At 35.2% G+C, this 21,525-nt stretch overlaps 2 protein-coding genes across 4 annotated transcripts; one reads left to right on the top strand and one right to left on the bottom strand.

Moving 5' to 3' along the window:
• The first annotated feature begins 7,939 nt into the window (after nt 1–7,939).
• Nucleotides 7,940–13,875, top strand: pyroxd1 (pyridine nucleotide-disulphide oxidoreductase domain 1). Of its 2 annotated transcripts, none has more exons than XM_042722329.1 (12): nt 7,940–8,023; nt 8,102–8,182; nt 8,480–8,599; nt 8,679–8,807; nt 8,883–8,956; nt 9,596–9,765; nt 10,866–10,948; nt 11,050–11,152; nt 11,257–11,369; nt 11,849–11,971; nt 12,059–12,196; nt 13,011–13,875. In XM_042722329.1, the coding sequence occupies exons 1-12, from the start codon at nt 7,952–7,954 to the stop codon at nt 13,257–13,259; spliced, it is 1,455 nt and encodes a 484-aa protein (XP_042578263.1). In that variant the 5' UTR covers nt 7,940–7,951; the 3' UTR covers nt 13,260–13,875. The 2 variants fall into 2 exon arrangements, with proteins under 2 accessions (XP_042578263.1, XP_042578262.1); XM_042722328.1 differs by having other exon boundaries at nt 10,863–10,948.
• A 293-nt stretch (nt 13,876–14,168) lies between these two features.
• Nucleotides 14,169–19,225, bottom strand: LOC109098158 (protein mono-ADP-ribosyltransferase PARP11-like). Of its 2 annotated transcripts, XM_042722331.1 has the most exons (8): nt 18,617–19,225; nt 18,428–18,542; nt 18,139–18,214; nt 17,654–17,726; nt 17,444–17,577; nt 16,572–16,729; nt 16,208–16,436; nt 14,169–14,408 (listed from the first exon to the last, which is right to left on the bottom strand). In XM_042722331.1, the coding sequence occupies exons 1-8, from the start codon at nt 18,734–18,736 to the stop codon at nt 14,393–14,395; spliced, it is 921 nt and encodes a 306-aa protein (XP_042578265.1). In that variant the 5' UTR covers nt 18,737–19,225; the 3' UTR covers nt 14,169–14,392. The 2 variants fall into 2 exon arrangements, with proteins under 2 accessions (XP_042578265.1, XP_042578264.1); XM_042722330.1 differs by lacking the exon at nt 14,169–14,408 and having other exon boundaries at nt 16,147–16,436; nt 18,617–19,224.
• Nucleotides 19,226–21,525: the final 2,300 nt, after the last annotated feature.

The raw sequence follows: 21,525 nt of genomic DNA, 5'->3' as shown, positions 1-21,525 counted from the left end.
TAATGATGATGATGATGATGATGATGATAATGATAATAATAACAATAATAATAATAATAATCCAGCCAACAGCAGTTATTATGCCTATTATTAGAACTGTGGCACAATTTTGTTTAATTGAAAATATATTTTTTTATATTTTTATTGTTTAGTAAACAACAGCGATGCCATAGAAGAATTATTTTTGGTTCCACAAAGATCCATTCAGTCAAAGGTTCTTTAAAGAACCATCTCTTTCTTACCTTTTTAAAATCTGAAGAACCTTCTTTCGCCACAAAGGACCTTTAGTGAAAGATAAAGGTTCTTCAGACGTTAAAGGTTCTTTATGGAACCATTTAGACAAAAAAAAAAAAAAGGTTCTTCTATGGCATCGTGAAGCACCTTTATTTTTAAAGGGGTGCTATTATGCTTTTTTACTTTTTCATCTTTAGTTAGTCTGTAATGTTGCTGTTTGAGCATAAAAAAGATCTGCAAAGTTACAAAGCACAAAGTCCAATTCAAAAGGAGATATTTTATCGAACAGAAATCACTTTTCAAAAACTAAAAATGAATGACTCGTTTTGACTACAATGCATAATTTCCGTGATTTGTGATATCACAAATATCGATGAATGGGACGAGACCCGGTTGAGCTGCACTAGAGAAGGCAACGAGTGTTATCACTATGTCGGAGACATGCTAACTTTCAATCAGTGGTTACAATCATCCGGGTTTAAATCACGCTCAAACTGATTTGATTTTGACGCAATATTTACACTAAAGCTCACAGCAGGTAGCTATGGTAAGGGGCATGATATTTCCCGACCAGGCGCTGAGTGCTGTCAATCACAACACACACTGGCCCAGCTAACCAATCACAGCACATACTGGCCCAGCTAACTAATCACAGCACATCTTGTATTTCAGAAGGCGGGCCTTCATTTGATACAGGAACTATTCCACCCGTTTATGCTAGAGTGGGGAGAGAGGTGTTGTAATAATGTAAAATATGTGAAAAGTAATGTGTTTTTTGAACAACCTAGTATGAGAGCCTGTTCTAGTACAACCCCAAAACAAAATCAAGACCTTGTAAAAGAGCATAATAGGACCCCTTTAAGAGTGTATGATACCTTACTATTGCTAAATTTTCATTGTGACTTCATTGTGACATTGTGACTAAAATGATGAGGAGGAAATCATTTTGTTGGACTGTTGGTTTATGTTCTTATGCTGAGGAATACAGTATGTGTAAAGGTTTTAAAAACTTTTATTTGATTTAGATAGTATATTGCACTGTACTGTGTACAGTGTACTGTGTAAACTATGCAAAAAAAACTATAAATGCATAACAGTGATTTCAGGTCACAGAAAAATAGTGTGAAAAAAAACAAAACAAACAAACAAAAAACAATAGTGGCACAAAAAAGTTATGTGAAAATGTATTGTCTTTTGACACCTGTTTCAATTTACAGTTATATTTTGGCCAACTCTAAAAACATCTCTGTCATCAAAAGGTGCTTTCATTTTGTCCACATTTGAACTGTCAAACACATGAACATATTCTATTCATTTTTCTTCTTCCCTCTGACGGTGAACATCCACCGGATGTTCTAATGTGGTTGCTCTAATCAAAAGATGTTATAGAGCCAGAAATAGATGTGATATATAAACGTGGAGGGGCCAGAACATGAATCAATCAAGCACAAAAACAGATGTCAGTGCCATTTCAAATAATGACATGAATGAGAGATGGACAGGTAAGACCTAATAAAAAGTTTCAGACATAAATTTTCACAAGACGGGCATCTGTATTGATAAATTAAACATCATGCACATAATTTCTGAAAAAAAAAAAAAATGTTTTGTAGTCATTTACTATTGTAGCATGTGGTGTCAAAATAAACATGCACAATTGTCCTTAAAATAATATCTGAAGCAATCTTAAATATTTTCATATTTTATGTACAAAATATATTATTTAAAAATTTTATGTAGATTTTGAGGTAAAATATGGCCTGAGCAAATACAACACTAAGCACTTCATATCATTTGATGTATCAAATATACATCCTAATTATCCTGACTTTGTACTAAACTTGTTTTTACCCTGGTGTGACATCACTTCTACTCTGATCTAAGCGTATCAAACAGCCAGGGTGTTTCTTGTATTAATATAACAGGAAATAGTAGGATTGACTGCGGTCACGGATAATTTGGCGGTTGATATATCTGTCATAATGACGTGGGTATGCATGAAGAGGTTAAAGGCTACAGCCGCTGTTCAGTGCAGTTAATATGGCTGACATACAGAGCCATCAGATCCATTACGTACACAGACTAGACAGAGAGGAGAGGATAGCTTGAGTTCAAGTGTGACTCATTTCATGTGAATAATTAACTGGTACTTTTAATTAGTGTAATGCAAACTTAGTTAATAGTGTCATTTTGTCCTATGCAACTGATGTTCCATATCTCATGCCTGACTATGTAGGTTTTTTTTTTTTTTACACTGTACTTACCTAAGAAAGTACTTATAATATAACGTAACTACATATTGGGTTAAGATTAGGTTTATGGGTAGGTTCAGAGTTATTACAGTTATTAAAATATTATCCATTGTAATTACTATATATATATATATATATAGTATATTATAATATAATCATAAATAAATCATATCCCTGTTAAAAAGACCAGTTTTGCTGATTGTTGGTATGTTGTGTTCTGGATTCAGTTGTCTTAACCAGAATTCTAGTTTAACCAGTAATTTTTGCAGGTGAACACCCCTGTTAAAAATAAGTATACTTTAACATAGTTTCTGGGTTCTGGTCCTTTTCTGTTTTTCTCCTCCACATGCTCCATGTCCTAGTTTTCCCCAGGTTTGATTTAACTGAGTAGTGAATTTAAGATTTTTATACATTTAATTGCATATTATTGCAATTAAATTAAACTGCATGTAGTTTGAATTTAAATTCAATTATCTTACATTTACAGTGTCAGACTCTGGACTTGTGTGTGTTTTGCTCCTCATGTGCCTTCCTTGCCCTTATTTGGTCCTTCCTGTTTCTGTCCGTATGCTCATTTAGTCCAGGTTTTCCCCATTTAGTTCGTATTGTTCCCAGGTGTGTCCCATTTGTTCTGTGTATTTAAAGCATCATCACGGCTGCATCCGAAAACTGAAAAATGCTGCCTTCGGAGGACGCATTCCAAGGTAGGAAGGCATCAAGGCACATCCGAATTCAAAGTTATTTTCAGTTCCTGTCTCCTGAGATGCCTTCATCTGGCCGATTTTTGAAGGCAGCATAAATGTATCCTTCACTGCCTTTGATATCCTACAATCCTGTGTGTTCCATTCTGTGACAGTTAAGCCAAAAAATAAAGATGGCGTCTGAAAGTTGCGGTCGATGGTCAGTTTGTGTGTAAATGTATGTTCCCTTTCAAGCGAACTTCGAACTGCATCCTCTAGGGGTCGCTATGGGGAACACCTCATCATGACCCGTGTCTGAAGCATACATTGAAAAAACACCAACGAGTTGGTCGGCGACAGCCCCTGACGTCACTACCGGCGCGACTATGGAAAAATAGGCGCCGGGAGAACAATTCACTCCCTCCTCCTCACTCACTGACTTTTTTAAATTGAAGCATGCATCTGAAAGAACTGGTAAGAGAGATCTTTCTCTGTCTATCATGGCAACTACTAGCAAGCTTTTAGACAGTATGTGCATCTGTGTCTGCTTTATTTGACACCTGATGACACACACAGTGTGTCATTTGTTTGGGTGAAGAGCACGCACACGATGTCTTTGAGGGGACAATCTGCGTGCATTGTGAGCATTTTTTCAATGAAAAAGCACCGCTCTCATTCGTCTCTCTTTTCGAGGAAAGAAGGGCAGCCATCTGCTTCTCACGGTTCAGGACCCACCGCTGCTGAGGCACGGAGGAGAATGAGCTTATGGGGATCACAGGTGGATCTCGCTGAGGAGTTTAGAAAGGGACTTTCCCTTTCGCGCTCGTCGGCGGTGGACAAAAGAGAGCCTTAGGAGGATGATGTTATATCTTTAACACTTTCTGACCATAGCCCTCCAGCTCAGGTGAGCCTTCCATTCCTGCCTGATCTCCATGCAGAGATCGAAAAGGAATGGAAGAGGCAGTTTTCTTCTTGCATCATCGGTTTTAGCATAAGAGTTATGTCAACATCGAGGCGATGCTTTCTTTCTGTGGGGGAGACGTCCTCTCTTAGTCTCCCTCCATGCCATCTAAGCCCCTTCAGGATACATCTCGCTTAAATGTCAAGGGATACGCAGCAGGTCAGGCTGTGACTTCATCACACGCGATGGCGGTGCTTCAAGCATATCAGGCTGATCTGCTAAAAGACCTGGATAAAGGCGAGGGCCTTTCTCCTGATCAGGTAGCCAAGCTGCGCCACACCACTGATCCCTCTCTCCATGCTATCAAGCAGTCCACATCCCCAATGCGCACATCTATGTAACAAATAGTGACAACAAAGAGACATCTGTGGGTGAACCTGGCAGACATTGGGCAGAATGAAAAGGCTTTCTTCTCGATGCTCAGGTTTCATCTTCCGAACTTTTCGGTACCTCCATTGAGACAGCATTGGTCAAAAAGTTCAGGGAGGCAAAGGCTCGCTCAGCTGCCTTCAGATCCTTCATTCCACGAAGGTCCAGGTCTGAGCCCAAACCACATGGGGGTCCTGGTCCGTCTCGGTCTGAGGATCAGAGACCGGCACAGAAGGCTAGTGTCGTGACTCACGCTCCTCCCCCACCTGCGGGTAGGGGTAAAAGGAATCGTGGGTCACAGGGAGGTAGGCAAGACCTAAGGGATGTGATCCAGACGAGGCATCAGCATTCTTGTCCGAATCAGAGCGATAATTAAATACCTACTCGTTCCTTTTGGGGGTTTTTACATCTGCCCTTATCCTCCCCTTCCTAATTCCCATGTAACCACCTGCTCTTCACCTGACCAAGGTTAGGTGGGAACTTCGTCTCGTTCCCTACTCAGGGAACCATGGTTACATTCGTAACCTGAGACGTTTTTGATCAGCATTTTGTCATTTCTAGCGAGAAATTAATATTGCAGTAATTAAATATCCACTTAGTTATCAAAGCTCTCTATATTTTGCTGTAGATCATTAAACCATTACTCTGCCTCAGAAGCCTGTCCAAAATCAGTTTCATGAGGTGCCTTTGTGTAAAACCGCTGCCTGCAAAGTCATTGCCTGATAGGGCAGCGAGGCAGCAAGTCACCTGCCTAAGTTTTCAGATGCAGCCCACATGTATGTTCCTATTAAGTTCCTGTTTGCCCTTATTTGGTTCTTACTGTTTCCTGTTGTCATTGGTTATCATTAGTTTCCACCTGTGTTGTATTAATCATCTTGTTTGTTCCTTAGTTTGCCAGTCTTTATAAGCCCTCAGTTTCTGTCTATTCTTGGTCCTGGATTAATGTTATTTTGAATGGTCAGTGTGTGTTGATGTTTATTAAAAACCTCCTTTATTTCTATTCCTTTGCTACTTCTACAACCACGACCGTGTGACTAGTATGTTCTGCCTCATGTCTGCTGTTAAATGTCATTTTGTTAGCCTGATGTCTCCCGTGTTCCCTGTTATCCCCAGCATGCCTTTATTAAAACCTTTTGGATTTACTTTATTCCTCGTCTTCTCGCTCGTTCCTGTGCTCCCAGTGTGTGTGTCGTGACAGAGTTCATGATGTACCTCTTTATATGCAATTTCATAATTACTTCTATCGCCTTGGTACTGCTATGACAAAATACATAACAATAAAAATACTGTAATGTCACTTCTATTGAGAAAAAATTTGTAATTAAATATATTTGTAATTTGCAATTTATTACATCTTTATATTATCATATTAACTTTTTGTAATAGCTAATAGCACACTTAAAATTCAAGTCCTTTATATGTGCTATGCCTATGTGTTAGTCAAAACATCAGAGCATAATGATTTAAAACACATTTTAACATAAAATGTAACTTTCGATTAATAAAAAAAGGTAACTTTTTAAAAGTGTACTTAAATGTGTCATTAAACCTAAGTCACAATTTAGTTTGGGGACCAATTCTCACTATTAACTAGCTATTAACTATGACTTTTGCCTCAATATTCTCCCAATTTGCGGCTTAATAATGGTATTTGTTAAGTTTAAGGGATCTGAAAGATGGTCATGCAGAATAAGGCATTTTGATATGTGAATATACAAGCAAAAAAGCAACTAGTAAATAGTAAGAATTGGTCCCTAAACAAAAATTAAAAAAAAGTCCCTAAACTAAAATATAAATAAATATATATAATGTATCACTTCTTTATTTCAAAAAACCAGCATAAACATATATATATATATATATACACTTCTTTATTTCACAATGGCAGCTCATGTCCAGACCAGTAACAAACCAGTATAAACCACCTTTTCAGCAGTCCCCCCCTTTCCCCTTTTCCTGAAAAGTGTTTCTATCTGTGAGTGATGTTTGAATTTAAAGTTGGGGAAAATGACACATGCTGTATGTGCCGCTAAGATTAGCCTAAAGAATTAAAAACAGCATGACACACATGTAGTTCATTAGGTTTGAATCACCCAGGCATATTCTGAGAAGAGAATATTACCATATGAACTCTCCTGTCCAATGAACTTAAGCTATCCTCATGTCCACGGGCTGCCCTTTCTGTGTGGATCAAATAAGGGGGTTGACGTGTCACATTTGGGGCAATGTTTTAACATGTCTACAGGGCATATCAACATTTTTGCCACTGATGCAGTAATTCAGATAACACTTCCACGTCTGTGTATGTTATCCTGATATATATATATATTTTTCACTTATTTTGACACATTTGACACTCTTGGTTTATTTTCATCCTGTGACTCATAAAAGCAACACTCTTCAGACATAAAATCAGAGGGCATTACATATACACCATTTCATACAGCTGTAATTACCTGCAGCACTGATATTTGGAACAACTCTTTTTTTCATATGTTATTCATTCAAGCTGCATAATTTATTGCAGGCTTAAAATGTAACCAAAGATAAATTTAGAATACATTTTAATCTAATATGTTAATTTCATTTAATTTGTTAGTCATATAGCTACATATAATATAATTAGTGTAGACTGTAGGTTGTGGATGACAGATCTTGACCTTTTAATATTTTTATATAAGTAACCCAATTAGATTGTGATATGGTTGATATATCATACATACATTAGCATAATACAACACATATATATAGATATATATATCTATATATATATATATATATATAATATAGACAGACAGACAGACAGACAGAAGACAGACAATACAACTTTATTCACTGTGGTACATTCTTTAAAAGCCCAAATTTTGTTAAGAACAAGAAAGCCCTTAAATTGACTTCTCTCTTGGATTTCTATAATTTGATTTAAAAGCCCAATTTGTTGTATTTTATTTTCGAAGCATATTTTTGTATTTATTTTCTTTGCATTTTTCTTTCTTCTGTGGTTGGGTTTATTTTAACGTTTTATTATTATTATTATTTATTTATTTTATCTGTTTTTGGTCATGCTCAACCAAGGCTGAATAAGATGTGTTATATTCTGGAATGTGATTTTGTATCTTAACAATAATAACTTTGGATAGAATCTCCTAGTCAGTAATCAGACTAAATATAGTCGGGTTTATTTTTGATAGAATCTCCTATTATAGCAAAGCGCATAAATATTGACACTTTACGCTTTCCGTAGTCCGCAGAGAAAGGTAAACACGGAAGTCCAATCAGACTAAATATAGTCGGGTTGAGGTTGCTCTTAATACGTGTCTTTTTTAGTGATTAATATGGTTATGAATCTTTAAAGAACAACAAAAAACATCAAAAAAAAATCACAAAAAAAATCATCCCAATAATGCTGACATAAAGTCTAAAAAAAAGTACATACAAAGGACTTTACTGTCTCAATGGCTTCAGATAAGCAAGTCACATTTGTGATCGTCGGAGGAGGAATCGCAGGTGTAACTTGTGCTGAACAGGTACGAACAAATCGATAACTGATCTATAATGACTGGTCTGATAACTGTCTGGTCTTAAAATTTTGAAAACTTTTGCAGATCGCATCGCAGTTCGCATCAGATGACGTTTGTCTTCTGACAGCCTCACCCTTAGTAAAGACGGTTACAAATTTCAAACAGGTTTGCTATTTAACGTTGAAATTCTGTCTTTCTTTAATTAGGAGCACTTTGGCTATTTATTGTGGAAAATTAAACTATTTTAAAACCTTTATTGTACGTCCTTAATAATCTATTTGGTTTATTAAAAATACAAATTGTACACAGATTCCAAATTAGTTAGGTAAATGAGGTCAAATGTAATAAATATAGTACAGTATGCTCAAAAATCTGGATATTGAATTTAAAAAGAAAAAAAGAAAAAAGTGAATTAAAAAAAAAAAAAAAAAACTTTTTTGTCAACAACCTTTCTTCATCCAGGTGTCGAAGACGTTGGAAGAATTCGATGTCGAGGAGCAGCCCTCCAGTGTTTTAGAAGAAAAGTATCCCAATCTGAAAGTCATACAATCTGCAGTCAAACTCCTGCGAGCTAAAGAACATGTATGTTAAGACAAACACTTTGTTTCTTTTCCCTAAAATATTCTAAATTGAATTATAATCACTCACTGAATTTCTGCAGCTTTTACAAGCAGAGAATGGTCAGACGTTTCATTATAAAAAGCTGTGTATCTGCAGCGGAGCCAGACCCAAGCTTCTCACCCAGGATAACCCTCATGTGCTGGGCATACGGGACACGGACAGCGCTCAGGTACACTCGTTAATAATGAATATTATGTGTTGAACATAACAAACATGAATGTGATGATTGATGCTATTTTCACAGGAGTTTCAAAAGCGATTATCAAAGGCTAAAAGGATAGTTGTCATTGGCAATGGAGGAATCGCATTAGAACTGGTGTAAGTATCTGAATCGTTAATACTGATAATACGGTATCTGCACAGTAAACACACACACACCAAAAAACAACAAAAACACACTATTAGTCACTTAAATGCTTGGAATTAATTTTGTATAGAAATATAATTGTGTATAAATTGATTGTTTGTTTATTTTTTTACCAAATTAAAAATGCAATTAAATGAAAGTAATATAATTTCCATACGTTTCTGCTTTATAATTCTTCTACTCCCATTTATTTCAAAATTAATCTTTGTTATTTGGTATTAAGATTATTTTACTATTATCAGTAATGTGAAAAATAATTGAAATTATGTTGGCAAGCCAAAGTAAAGAAGAAAAAAAACATTATAATATAATATAATAATGTTATCGGTTTAACATTTCCACTACATAATTCCAATTGCTCCCATTTGTGTTATTTCAAAATTCATTTGTGTTATGTTTTTTCATATTTTGATGATTTTCCTACAGATTGATGATTTTATTTATGTAATAATTAAAGCATGTGCATCCAAATGTTTGTTTGGAAGTCTAGGTCCAAATGCAAACAGAACAATGTTTTAAAAAAAAAAAAAAAAAAAGTGAGAGAGAGATGTATTGTGATATTTTATAAAGCCTGCTGTGTGCTCCTGTAGGTATGAAGTAGAAGGTTGTGAAGTGATCTGGGCTGTAAAGGATAGAGCCATAGGAAACACATTCTTTGATGCAGGAGCTGCTCAGTTTCTCATTCCCTCACTGGAGGTTGACAAAAAAGAAAGATCTTTGCCCTGCAAGAGAGCACGCTACACTACTGACAAGACTGGAGGTATGAATTCAGCTTACACACTGGTTTACACACTCACACACAGTGAGCACTGCTGCCCTCTTCTGGCAGTTTTGATGGAAAGTAAGTATATGAGTGCAACTGTAATGAAGTAAAAAGGGTAAACCTGTTTTCTCACTAATAAATTATAAATACAGTTTTGCTTAAAGGGTTAGTTCACCCAAAAATGAAAATTAGGCTGTGTTTTACTTATCCGGGGCATCCTAGGTGTATACGACTTTCTTCTTTCTTTATATTAAGAATTGTCTATGATCTTTCAAGCTCTATCATTGCAGTGAAGCAGTTCCGGGAGCATGACGTATGAGGTTTAGCATTGCGCATGCGCCAGTGAGTCTTGTGAAAAGCAACGTTTGTTTACAGGATCACAAAGGAAAACCAGTCTCCTCTTGGCTTATATCTGAAATTCTTCTTTACAAATCCTCATTTTGTACTTCTAATTAGTGACCATTGTTTTATTTTGATCTCTCTGCTGCGTTTCAGTGTGCATCACTTCTGAGCAGCGTACGTAATTCCCCCGGAACTGCTTCCGTTTACAACACTGAGCGCAAGCCAGATTCAAGTGATTATAACGTTTTGAATATGGATATTTTTCTTACAAAAATGCATCGATTCGCTACAGGAGGCCGTTGTTCTCCCCCCGGAGCCGTGTGAGACACTTTCTTTTTATGGAAGGGCGCTTTTTATTTCATGTCTTTTGGACTGAAGCGATGCAACACCCGCTGACTGCAATGATAGAGCTTGAAAGATCTAAGACAATTTTTTTATATAACTCCAACTGGATTCGTCTGAATCAAGAAAGTCATATACACCTAGGATGCCTCGGGGGTGAGTAAAACAGCCTAATTTTCATTTTTGGGTGAACTAACCTTTTAAAGGATCATAATATGTATTATGTACCAGTCCTTGTTTGGACACTTGCACTTCTTATTGCTTTTTTTGTAATAATAATACCATTTACACTGTTCTATTTCTGTAAGTCTTACAAACTACAATATTTTGTTTCATTACGAGCTGATTAAAAAAAAATAAATAAAAAATAATCAATTCTGTCAAGTGTGTCACATGTGTATGTTTCATAGCAGGCCAGAGTGGGGCTACAGGGGAGCTTGGCAGTGCCTTGGGCCCAGATTGGCATGAGGGGATTGAACTAAGGGGAACAGAGCAGGTTTGTATCCAGTATGTTTTCACAGTTGTACATTAGTCACCATACAATGGTGGATGATTGTCAGTTTTCACTTATTCCGATTGTTTTCCTTCATTTCACAGAATTCCAGTGGAGTCCATATAGAATATGAGTGTGAGGTTGACAAGATCTACACCCAGCAGGAGTTCTTGCAGTCCCAACTCGACACAAATAAATCTGAATTAGGTTTAATAATAATAATAATCATCATCATCATCATTTAAATAATAATTAATCTGCAGTATTTTACAGCTGAAACAAAATAACTAAATTTGTTTTTCTTTTTTTAGGACTGTGGCCAGCTTATGTTCAGTTAACCAATGGGAAGATTTATGGCTGTGATTTCGTTGTTAGCGCAACAGGCGTCGTGCCAAACACTGATCCTTTTCTCAGTGGCAACAATGTAAAACAATATGCATTTTAATTGGCCCATTTATTTCACTTTCATGTTTATTTATTTATGTATTTATTTAAAATATAATTTTGGTTATAATTGTATGGATAAATATGGATATGTAATATTAGAAGGATATCTGTCAATATTATATGTCCAGTGGTGCTTTTTTTCTGAATTTATTTTTTCAGTGATTCAAAAAATTATAATATATAGATATATATATATATATATATATATATATAGATATATATATATATATATATATATACATATATACAATTTTAATTACTGAAATTTTTTTTATAGCTTATCAGTATTGTCAGAGCATAACTTATAAAGTTTTAAACATATTATACATGTATTTTTTTTCTGGGTTTGTCAGGTAAATTTAGAAAAATGTAGCTACTTTCATCAATGAAATGAACAGCAAGTCGGACAATACACCAGAATTCAAGGCTTTTTTCATTTTATGTGTCCCATTTCAGTTTGAATTGGCAGGAGATCATGGTCTGAGAGTGGACGATCATATGCGGACGTCTGAACAGGATGTGTATGCGGCTGGAGATGTGTGTACCGCAGGCTGGGAGCCCAGTGCTCTCTGGCAACAGGTACAGCTGCACCTCTGTAACTGTGTTAATGTATAAATCATGTACTGAGGGTTGATTTTGTAAAACTTCTCTCCTGTTATGTGTAAGATGCGATTGTGGACTCAGGCGCGTCAGATGGGCTGGTACGCAGCACGTTGTATGGCTGCAGATGTTCTGGAGGAGCCTATAGAGCTGGACTTCTGCTTTGAGCTGTTCTCACACATCACCAAATTCTTCAACTACAAGGTGAGTCCTTTTGTTTGTGTCTGTTTCTTTAAAAAAATATATATGCTCTTCTTGTTGGTACCACACTTTCTGAAGAAATTTCAGATATTGTTTTATTCTCGAATTTACTGCCAGAGAATCCAGAATTTAAAAAAATGGGTTCCCTTTTTGTTCATGAGTCATGACTGGAATGACTGAATTTGCTGAATTGCAGTTCAAAGTAGTTTATTCAATAGAAACATTATGAACATTAATATGAGAGATGCTTCTTTAGGAGTGAAAGTGGTGAAAAAGATGTGAGGTTTAAAAAAAGGGCATTCAATTGTCTCTGGCCACATTAACACAATAATTCACACAATAATACAATAATATCTTCACACAATTCACATAATAATAACAATAATAATAATATATATGTGTGTGTGTATATGTGTATATATATGTGTGTGTGTGTGTGTGTGTGTGTGTGTGTGTGTGTGTGTAAAAAAAAAAAATTATAAAATTAATGTGTGCCGTTATGTTTCATAGATTTTTTTATAAAATAAAATAAAAATCATAATAATAAATTATAAGATTAAAATAAAATAAAATAATTTTTGTAAGTACTCCATATGTTGTATGATAACATGTTTATGGCTCGTTTTTGTTTGTTTGTTTTGTTTAATTTTTATTGTAAAATAATAAGCCTACTTGCAACCTTAATTAAAATTCATAACAAGGAATTGAAGAATAATTTTAAGAGCATTCTCAGTGGATGGCACAAAAGTAGTTTTCACATTTTGTAATACATTTTGCAACCATTTAATTTCTTTTTTTTTTTTCTTTTGTTTTTTAGGTGGTTTTGCTTGGGAAGTTTAATGCTCAAGGTTTGGGTCAGGACCATGAGCTTCTTGTGCGCTGTACAAAAGGCCAGGAGTATGTAAAGGTGGTTCTGACTGGGGGCCGAATGGTGGGAGCCGTTCTTATCGGAGAGACGGACCTGGAGGAAACTTTCGAGAACCTCATTCTGAACCAAATGGACTTATCCCGATATGGCGAGGAGCTTCTAAATCCTAACATTGACATTGAAGACTACTTTGACTGAATCGTTCTGGTTAGTCAGTGACAAAGAGATGATTAATTTATTTTAATGCTGCGTCGTGTAATTTATGCTCTATGAAACAGTTGTTTAAAAAAATAATAATGGTTTTCAAACACTTCACCAATTTTGCTCAGAAACAGGAAGTTCTACCTCAATCTGTTGCCTTTGGTCGAGGCAATATTGTCATGCTGAGCACGCAAATAAACAGATTACAGTTTTGTTTGTCACAACTAGGGGTGCAGAAATTGCACATTGTATTTTATAAAAGAGTACACCCACAAATGGAATAAATTATTCACTCACCCTCATGTTGCTACAAGCTTGGATGACTGTCATGTTTGGTACACGAAAGCCACATTGTCCATGAGCTATATTTCAAGTCATTTACATTTCATTTCTTCGTCAAGTTTTCTAAAAGCATAGCTGTCTGCAAAGAGTAGACCAAAAGGTGTTATTATTCACCAAAAATCTTTCTGTAACGCATTGTGAGCAGATCATAGAATCAGAGCATTTATTTTGAGAATCTGATCAATCTGATTCATGAGCGAGTTATTCTGATTGGTTTTGTGATTAACTGATTTATTGAAAAGATTCGATTAAAATGAACGGTGTATTCGGACGCATCTGCATCTCTCATGAATATGTCAAGGAGAACTAGGGTGGATGTCAAGATTTTCAGTAAATAATGACTTGGATTTTGGTTGGCTCCTCAATGTGACTGGTACTTTGTTCCAAATTTCTCCTTTTGTGTTCCAAGTCATATGGTTTTGGAATGATGGTGAAGGTGCATAAATGATTACGCTAAACTTTCATTTTTGGGTGAATTATTCCTTTAAGGAACTATGAGCTATTGGAAGTAACCAATGGATAACGCACATTGAGAAACCAAGTAAGAAACACACGACTACTGAGTTGCTAAGAAATAGATATATTTATTGAATCTTTATTTAGAAGGGCCCCGTTTTCACATCATGAGGCAAATAATGAAGTCCATGTATACTGTAGCGACACAAAGTATTGTGTTTAGTTTTAACATGCCACCTTTATGGGTTTTTTTGGGATACGTGTCTGTTGAGTTCCAACTCCCATAATGATCCTTTGGTGATCAATTCTCTGATCTCAACTTGTATGAATTCTTATTTTGAAATGATTCTGGAGGGGAAAGCACAACTTCAAGTGAGCTTCCGATGGTCTTTACTGTCTCTGGGTGAAAATAAATGTTACATTCATACAGTATAACAATAAATGTCCCCCAAAAAGCATTAAATACCAACCTTTTGCAAAAATATTTTCCCAAAGCAGGGCTCTAGAGTGCGACCTAATTTCTCAATGATGCGACTGAAAATAATCAGAGGTCGCACCGGTGCGACCAGCCGTTCGAGGAAAAAAAAAAATCTCCGCGACTCTGAAAGTCTCCCTGTGGTTCAACAACAGACGCTAGAGCCCTGCATTTCAGCCCAGGCCCGACGGGCCCCGACTTTTTTATGCCCCTAGAGCAGGGATTCAGGATAATTTTCATGTCATAGTTCACATGCAGGCTGGGCCTCGGGCCTGTTTTAGACTTCTCCTTACTTTTATATTTTAGACATCCATCAATTAGTGATGAAAAAAAAAGTTGCCGCACTGGTGGAAACAACACGAGACCGTGCTACCGCGAAAAAGTTTTCTATAGATATATTTATCATGTCTGTGAAGCATGTTTTAACTGAGTTTCGGTCTCTTTTTTGTACTCCTGTTAAAGACGAGAAGCTGAAAGCGCATTGTGTTTGTTTACTTTATTTCATAAAAGCACAACGTTTTGTTGATATTGTGAGTGCACACAAATAAAAGACCCTTTGCAGTTAAGAATGTTGTATTACTCTTACCTTTATGTGCAAAAATGACGGTGTATCTAATGAAAAAAAATGCAAGTGATCACGCTGGCTTCTCCATGTCCTGAAGCGTCTCCGCACAAACTATTGGATATAGTGCACATTTATCTGGGTCTAACGTTTAAACATTGTTATATGCTTGAACTTTTATACCTGAACTTTTTATATCTATAGATTTTATTTTAGACGAGTCGTGATGATTTGAGAAGGCTAAATTGATCCCTGTCTAACGTTGGCCGCTTGGTCGTTACTTAAAAAAAAAATGCTACAAACTTTTTTCTAAATTAACTTAATAAAAAAAAAAAAATGAAATATAATCCCTTTGCTATTACATACAAAACTGTACTATTGTAATAGCTGAGACAGTAGTATAAGCTGTTTAGGGACTGTTTAGCTGTACAAATCAGACAGAGCATCCCTTCATTCAGACACAGTGGATAAGAATCAGTGTAGAGGGGCCAAGTCTGGAAGATTTTGCTGCTAGAGAGAGTGTGGCCAGCTGGTTTAGCCAAGGCCAAAGATCAAGAAGGTCAAACTACAGGAGTTGGCCATCCGATGGGCATGTGACTTCAATGGAGGATAGTCCATAAGACATTGAGCCATGAGATGTTCAGTTTGAAACCCTTAAAACACTTAACTTAGATTTTCTTTTTATTTAATTTATCTTGGGATGTTTTAAGTTTAAATTTCAGCTCAGTGAAGCACTTTAAGCACCAACACTTTTTCAGTAAGTTACCTTTCTTGTAGAATTGTGTTTCAAATAAAGAACTTTATGTACAAGTCAATATTGCCTATATGGACAGCGATTTAAAAAAAAAAAAAAAAAAAAAAAAAAAAGTGAATTTGTAAAACTGCGGTGTTAAATGCAATGCGGTCGAAAATTTGGGTGCACCTAACTTTTGTGCTGGTGCACCTAAGAAAAAAAGTTAGGCGCACCAGTGCAACCAGTGCAAAAAGTTAGTCTAGAGCCCTGCAATTAACCTGTAATATATAAACATTCTGCCATTTTACACACATTCTCTAGTTCTCCCAGCATTTATTATTGCAATAAATTAGTTGCTGCGATATTCAAGCACGTACTCTGGATATATCTGATTGGAATCAAAGATAACAAAAATCTTTGGATAGAGGGCGTCATCTACACAACTATCATGTATGTTTTCATCCTGGTCATCATTAGGTGTACAGTCATCACTATGGCCTCTTTTGTACTTCCCAACAATAACACGGGCAAGCAGCAAGACTTTGGTTCCCTGCCTGGTGTTACTGTATTTAATAGCATGGGATGCATGTTTTGCAAAGTATGTTCCTGCAAAAAAACAAACAAACAAAAAAACAGTTGTTACTACATATACTATGTTACATGTTAAGTTAAACATTCATACTACGTGTTACTACATATTCATATGTGAAAACACCAAAGAAAAACTTAGTCACAGCCCACCTTTGCCATATACGTGTGCCTTTCTTTTCTTTTCTGATAGTCTGCAGTTAAAATTAAATGTGCAAATAGAGTGCACGTTTTTTGCATCTGTGCCATGAAACAGCATTTGCTCTTTAATATCCGATTGTCCTCTTATCCTCATCAACTGGACTTTTTTCCTAAGGATTCAAGACAAGTATTTAGGTAATATATTTTTAATGTCATTTTTATCATTTCACATGCAAGTAAAATTACTATTATAATGTGTAAAAACATGCATCTGGATTACACATTTTTCATTAAATGATTAATGGGAATAAGCATGAATTAGTTTGTAAAGAAATATTATTTAAAAAAAAATTGCCAACTATAATGACAATGCGTATTATCCACATCGTTTTTTTTTTGTTTGTTTTTTTAATTAAATTATTAATGGGAATTTATATAGATAATGAAAATAACCATTTGATAGTAATGGGAATAATAATAATTAAAAAAATAAAAAATAAAATATGGTCTTACAAACAGATGTAATTTTTGGTATACACATTATTATTATTATTATTATTATTATTATTACTACTATTCGTTTTATTTTAAGTTGCGTGTTCATAAGATTCTTCCAAATCACAAGACAAATTAATTGGAATACAGTATGAAAACATTGAGAATAATAGGAATGAGAAAGTGAGAGAGAATTTGGCTTTATAAACTGGCGTCCTTTTCTTTATATACAAAATAATAATAACAATCTGTATTATTAGTATTATTAATAATGATGATAGTAATAATAATATATACATACATACATGAGTTCATTTTATTTTAAAGTAAAACATGTTTTCGTGAGATTCACCAAAATGATTCTAGATGGAGCAAGACATTCTCATTACCTACAAAACAGTTCCCAAAGGTCCAGGTTCTGTATTCTTTTGATGGATATGATGGGATCATGCAGTAAGCCATCACCCCTGACAAATCTCTCCACTATCTGATATTCACTGCTATCTTTTCTCAGAGAGAATATCTGATTGAGATAAGAAAACATTTTCAGAGACTGTCCAAATATGAATGTAACACTATGGATAAGCACTTTCTGTTACCTGATAAGGCGTTTCGGAGTCAAAATCATTCCAGTGTGCTGGTGGAGATTGCGAAATCTCATCACATTTGCATCTGTTACACAAAACATGTGCACGGTTGGTTTCACTTGTGTTTCATCGAAAAAGAAATGGACTGGAATGCAGGTACTTGACTGTACTCGATGTCGATACTTCTATGTATTGTGTATAGACCTAAAACATATTTACACAAACTAACACCAATTGATTTTTAATGAATTTATTTATTTTTTGACTCATTTTGGAAGTGACTTGGTTTGAGGGTGTTTTTAGTAAATGTATGAAGTACGTTTCCTACAAATGTTCACACAGTTGTATTACAGTAACTATGTATGAGTTCCAAATCCTTCCTTTTTTGTTCTTTCTTTCTTATTCAATCTCAGAAAAGGTTTAGAAGGATAGATAGATAGATAGATAGATAGATAGATAGATAGATAGATAGATAGATAGATAGATAGATATCTCACCTGAATCCAGTGTCAGTCTGAAATGAGCGTTTAATCCGTTTTTCTTTCCCAGTTTTTAAATGAATTTGTGTGCTTGCTAAATTTGAACATAATAAAAAAAAAAAAAAATAATAATAATAACAGAACAGTGACTGATAATGACATGAACACAGATGTTGGTATTATTCTGTTATGGGTTTGTACAACATCGCTGCTTATATTTATTTTATGTTATATGTAGCTACTTCAAAATGCAAATTAAAGTATTCCTAAATGATGTTATGATTGTAAGGGTATTATCAGTGTTTACCTGCAAAGTTAATCTGGATCTCACCTCCAGCAGTATTCATGATTATAACACCTTGTGGGTTTCTGTGGTAATATCTCTCCAGATCATCACTGGACATAAAACTCTTTGGGTCATCCTAAAAAAAAGCATTTTTAATAAATTCTAGAACAAACGGTTGAAAGTGAATATATTAGAAAACTAAGGATTTACCTCAACCCTGTGCCAGACACCACACTTTGCCTTGTAGTACCAGTACCAAGGAGTCTCAGATGTGTCCATATATTCCACTTCATCCTCCAGCGCCAAAGCAGCCAACTCCTCACACAGCATTTTAACAGGTAAAACAATTACTCCAATGGGAAAACTTTCAAATAAAAACTCAACTAGAAACCCATATTTCTAAGCTAGTAAAAAAGGGTAAACAAATAAGAGTTGCATTTTGACAGACAAACTGAAAGTTGCTAAGCGTAGACGATTGAAAGTCGCACCCAAGAAAACCTCAGGATCATAAATTCGCTGACGCAGAAGTGGGAGAGAAAAGGAAACTCAAGGTTGTATATACAGTATTAGTCATGAAAAGGAGAGACGTCAAACATGACAGCAGATACTGTAGTACATACACAAACGCGTCATACCTGGGACGAGTGAATGAAAGATTGGCAAGCGCTCAAGGGGCGTGGTCTCGGTTTTCTTGTTTGTATGAAAAGCCATACTAAATCGTAATTAAAAGATGATGTCAATATTAAGTTAAAACGTCCAAATACACAATTTTTTTATTTTATGAATCATGACTTAGTATATGATGATTATTATCAATCAAAGGCCCCCTATGTGGCAGAAATGTGTTTCCATAGAAGTTTATAGAGAGGAGGTTCAGTGAAAAATCGGCAGCTGTGAGGAGGAAGTGGCAGCCCACAGTTACTTGCAAACCGGACATCAGCTGCCGCTTGACAAGAAGACAAATTAAATGATGTATCAATTTATAACAACTGTTAAATCTAAATGTATTAGTCAGTAGCCTTGTTTTTTAAAAAGGTTTATGAAATATGAAGAAGAAAATTATAATTTGACTAAACAGTATTCCAAATGAATATGTTTATGTAGCACACACACACACACAGAGAGAGAGAGAGAGAGAGAGAGAGAGAGAGAGAATCATATTTTGCTGTAGTTCAGTTTTACATTTGTAGTGTTTCAAGAAACAAGATTGTGGTGTTTTTGTTTAATAAAATAGTATTTAAATTGGGTTGGCATGTTGTCAAAGTCAAAATGCTTCTGACGCTGATGTGCAACACACTAAAATGTAACTAATTTCCAAATATTACTTGTTTAAAGTGGATTTTATTCATATGTTCACATACACTTTCCACGTGTCATAAGAACAGATTCACCCACCAGCTCCTATGGGTCATAGGCAATCTTGCTGAAAAGCAAAAGTTAGATTTGGAAATGAATGTTTAAATGCCCAAATACTTTTTATCAATATGGAAAAGGAAATTATGCTTTGCTTAGCTGGGGGAAGTCAAACTCCCTGTTAAGTGCCGGATACAGTACTGTCAATCACATTTTTAATAATTTTGAATATAAAACTGTTAATTTCACAAGACCTGAAAATTTATAATATCACTATCTGTAGAGTTAACAGTATTTATATCATACAAGCACAGGCAGAAGTAGGAAATGGTGTTTGAGGCTCGGAAATGGTGTCTGTAGACTGCTCTGCATTCTTACACTTTCACTTTCTCAATAACTGAAACCGGAAACTCTTCAGTTCACGGGAACCCACATAAAAAATACTATAGTAAATTTACCATAGTTACTCAATTACCATAGAAAATGTAGCAAAATCAGTCACAGGGAACCCTACATGTAGAATGGTAATACTGTAGTTCACTGAATATAGACACCCTAAAGAATCAGAATCAGGAATTTATTGCCAAGTATGCAAAATGTCTTCCAGTACACAAAAGACAAACAAACACACATACTACAGTAAAGAATTTTAGAACCATAATGGAATTGGATTGAGTAAAGGTGTACTACCTGAAGGGGTAACAAATAAAATATAAGGATATTGCAATTGTTATTGTATATGGTTTAATTCACTGTTCCTGTGGGAGGAGTACTTCTACTGACTGTCCTGGTATTGCGGCTATAAGAGTTTCAAAGATGGGTAATTGAGGTATCCCAGAGTTTCTCTGAGCCCTTTTTCCGTCACTCTATGTATACAGTGAAGGTTAGTAAATTTTCTAACATTCCTGTAGTATGTCGAGGAGTGACGAACCAAACTACAACATGACAGTCATAACAGCAGCTCCTGTGGCAGGCTTCATCAGTAGTAGGACATAACAATGTAGAGAGAGATGCACAGACTCAGATCTCTCTCTCTGGATGACAAACAATATCTTATCAATCCCAATTATGTACAGTTCAGATAAAGATGAGGAACAGAATCACATATCACTCCCATCACGAATTAAGGTCACACTTTATTTTACTGCTTATTAATAGTTAGTAAGGTATTTGTTCATTCAAGGTCCTACACTTGATATTTTACTGCTTGCAATCCCATTACATCATCCCCAGACACTGTATAAGCAAGTAAGGTATTTGTTAGGTTTAGGTATACAATAACATTACTAACAAAGAATATAATAATTCAAAATATGGCACTCTAAAAATAAACTAGCTAAAAAAGAGAAAAGGTCCATATAAAAAACATCCAAATAATCATCTTTATAATCTGAAGCTGTTTGATTCTGTTATTGCATATGCTTTTCCTTTCTTTTGGTTCTTCCTTACTACCTTCGCACACATCTTCCGAATTATCTTTCTTGATCCTCTTTATAATCTGAAGCTGTTTGATTCTGTTATTGCATATGAAAGTTCCTCACTATTTCAGCTTGTTTTTCAATGTTGATTAATTACAATAATTTTTAAGAAGTTTTTTTCAAGAATTTGAATTATTTTTGAGCGTTTTCTTTTTAACAATCTTAAGAAAAAAAAAAACATTCATGATTTCTTTCATTTATTTAGGTTACATAAAATATTCAGTGTCATGTACAAACAGTCAATTTCCATCAGCAAACATCGCAAATAATTGGTAAATGATAAATTTC

The sequence above is a fragment of the Cyprinus carpio genome, chromosome B4 (genome assembly GCF_018340385.1).
Source record: "Cyprinus carpio isolate SPL01 chromosome B4, ASM1834038v1, whole genome shotgun sequence".
Classification (NCBI taxonomy): Eukaryota; Metazoa; Chordata; class Actinopteri; order Cypriniformes; family Cyprinidae; genus Cyprinus; species Cyprinus carpio.
The sequence above is the reverse complement of the archived record's forward strand: the minus strand, read 5'-3'. Positions and strand labels throughout refer to the sequence as shown.

Excerpts from the sequence above, each read along its gene's own strand:
- pyroxd1 (XM_042722328.1), top strand. The coding sequence starts at position 7,952 with ATGGCTTCAGATAAGCAAGTCACATTTGTGATCGTCGGAGGAGGAATC. Across the intron at positions 8,183-8,479 it reads CGGTTACAAATTTCAAACAG|GTGTCGAAGACGTTGGAAGA; the intron begins GTTTGCTATTTA and ends TTCTTCATCCAG. Across the intron at positions 11,972-12,058 it reads CCAGTGCTCTCTGGCAACAG|ATGCGATTGTGGACTCAGGC; the intron begins GTACAGCTGCAC and ends GTTATGTGTAAG.
- LOC109098158 (XM_042722330.1), bottom strand. The coding sequence starts at position 18,736 with ATGCTGTGTGAGGAGTTGGCTGCTTTGGCGCTGGAGGATGAAGTGGAA. Across the intron at positions 18,215-18,427 it reads GATCCAGATTAACTTTGCAG|CAAGCACACAAATTCATTTA; the intron begins GTAAACACTGAT and ends GTTCAAATTTAG. Across the intron at positions 16,437-16,571 it reads GGCACACGTATATGGCAAAG|GAACATACTTTGCAAAACAT; the intron begins GTGGGCTGTGAC and ends GTTTTTTTGCAG.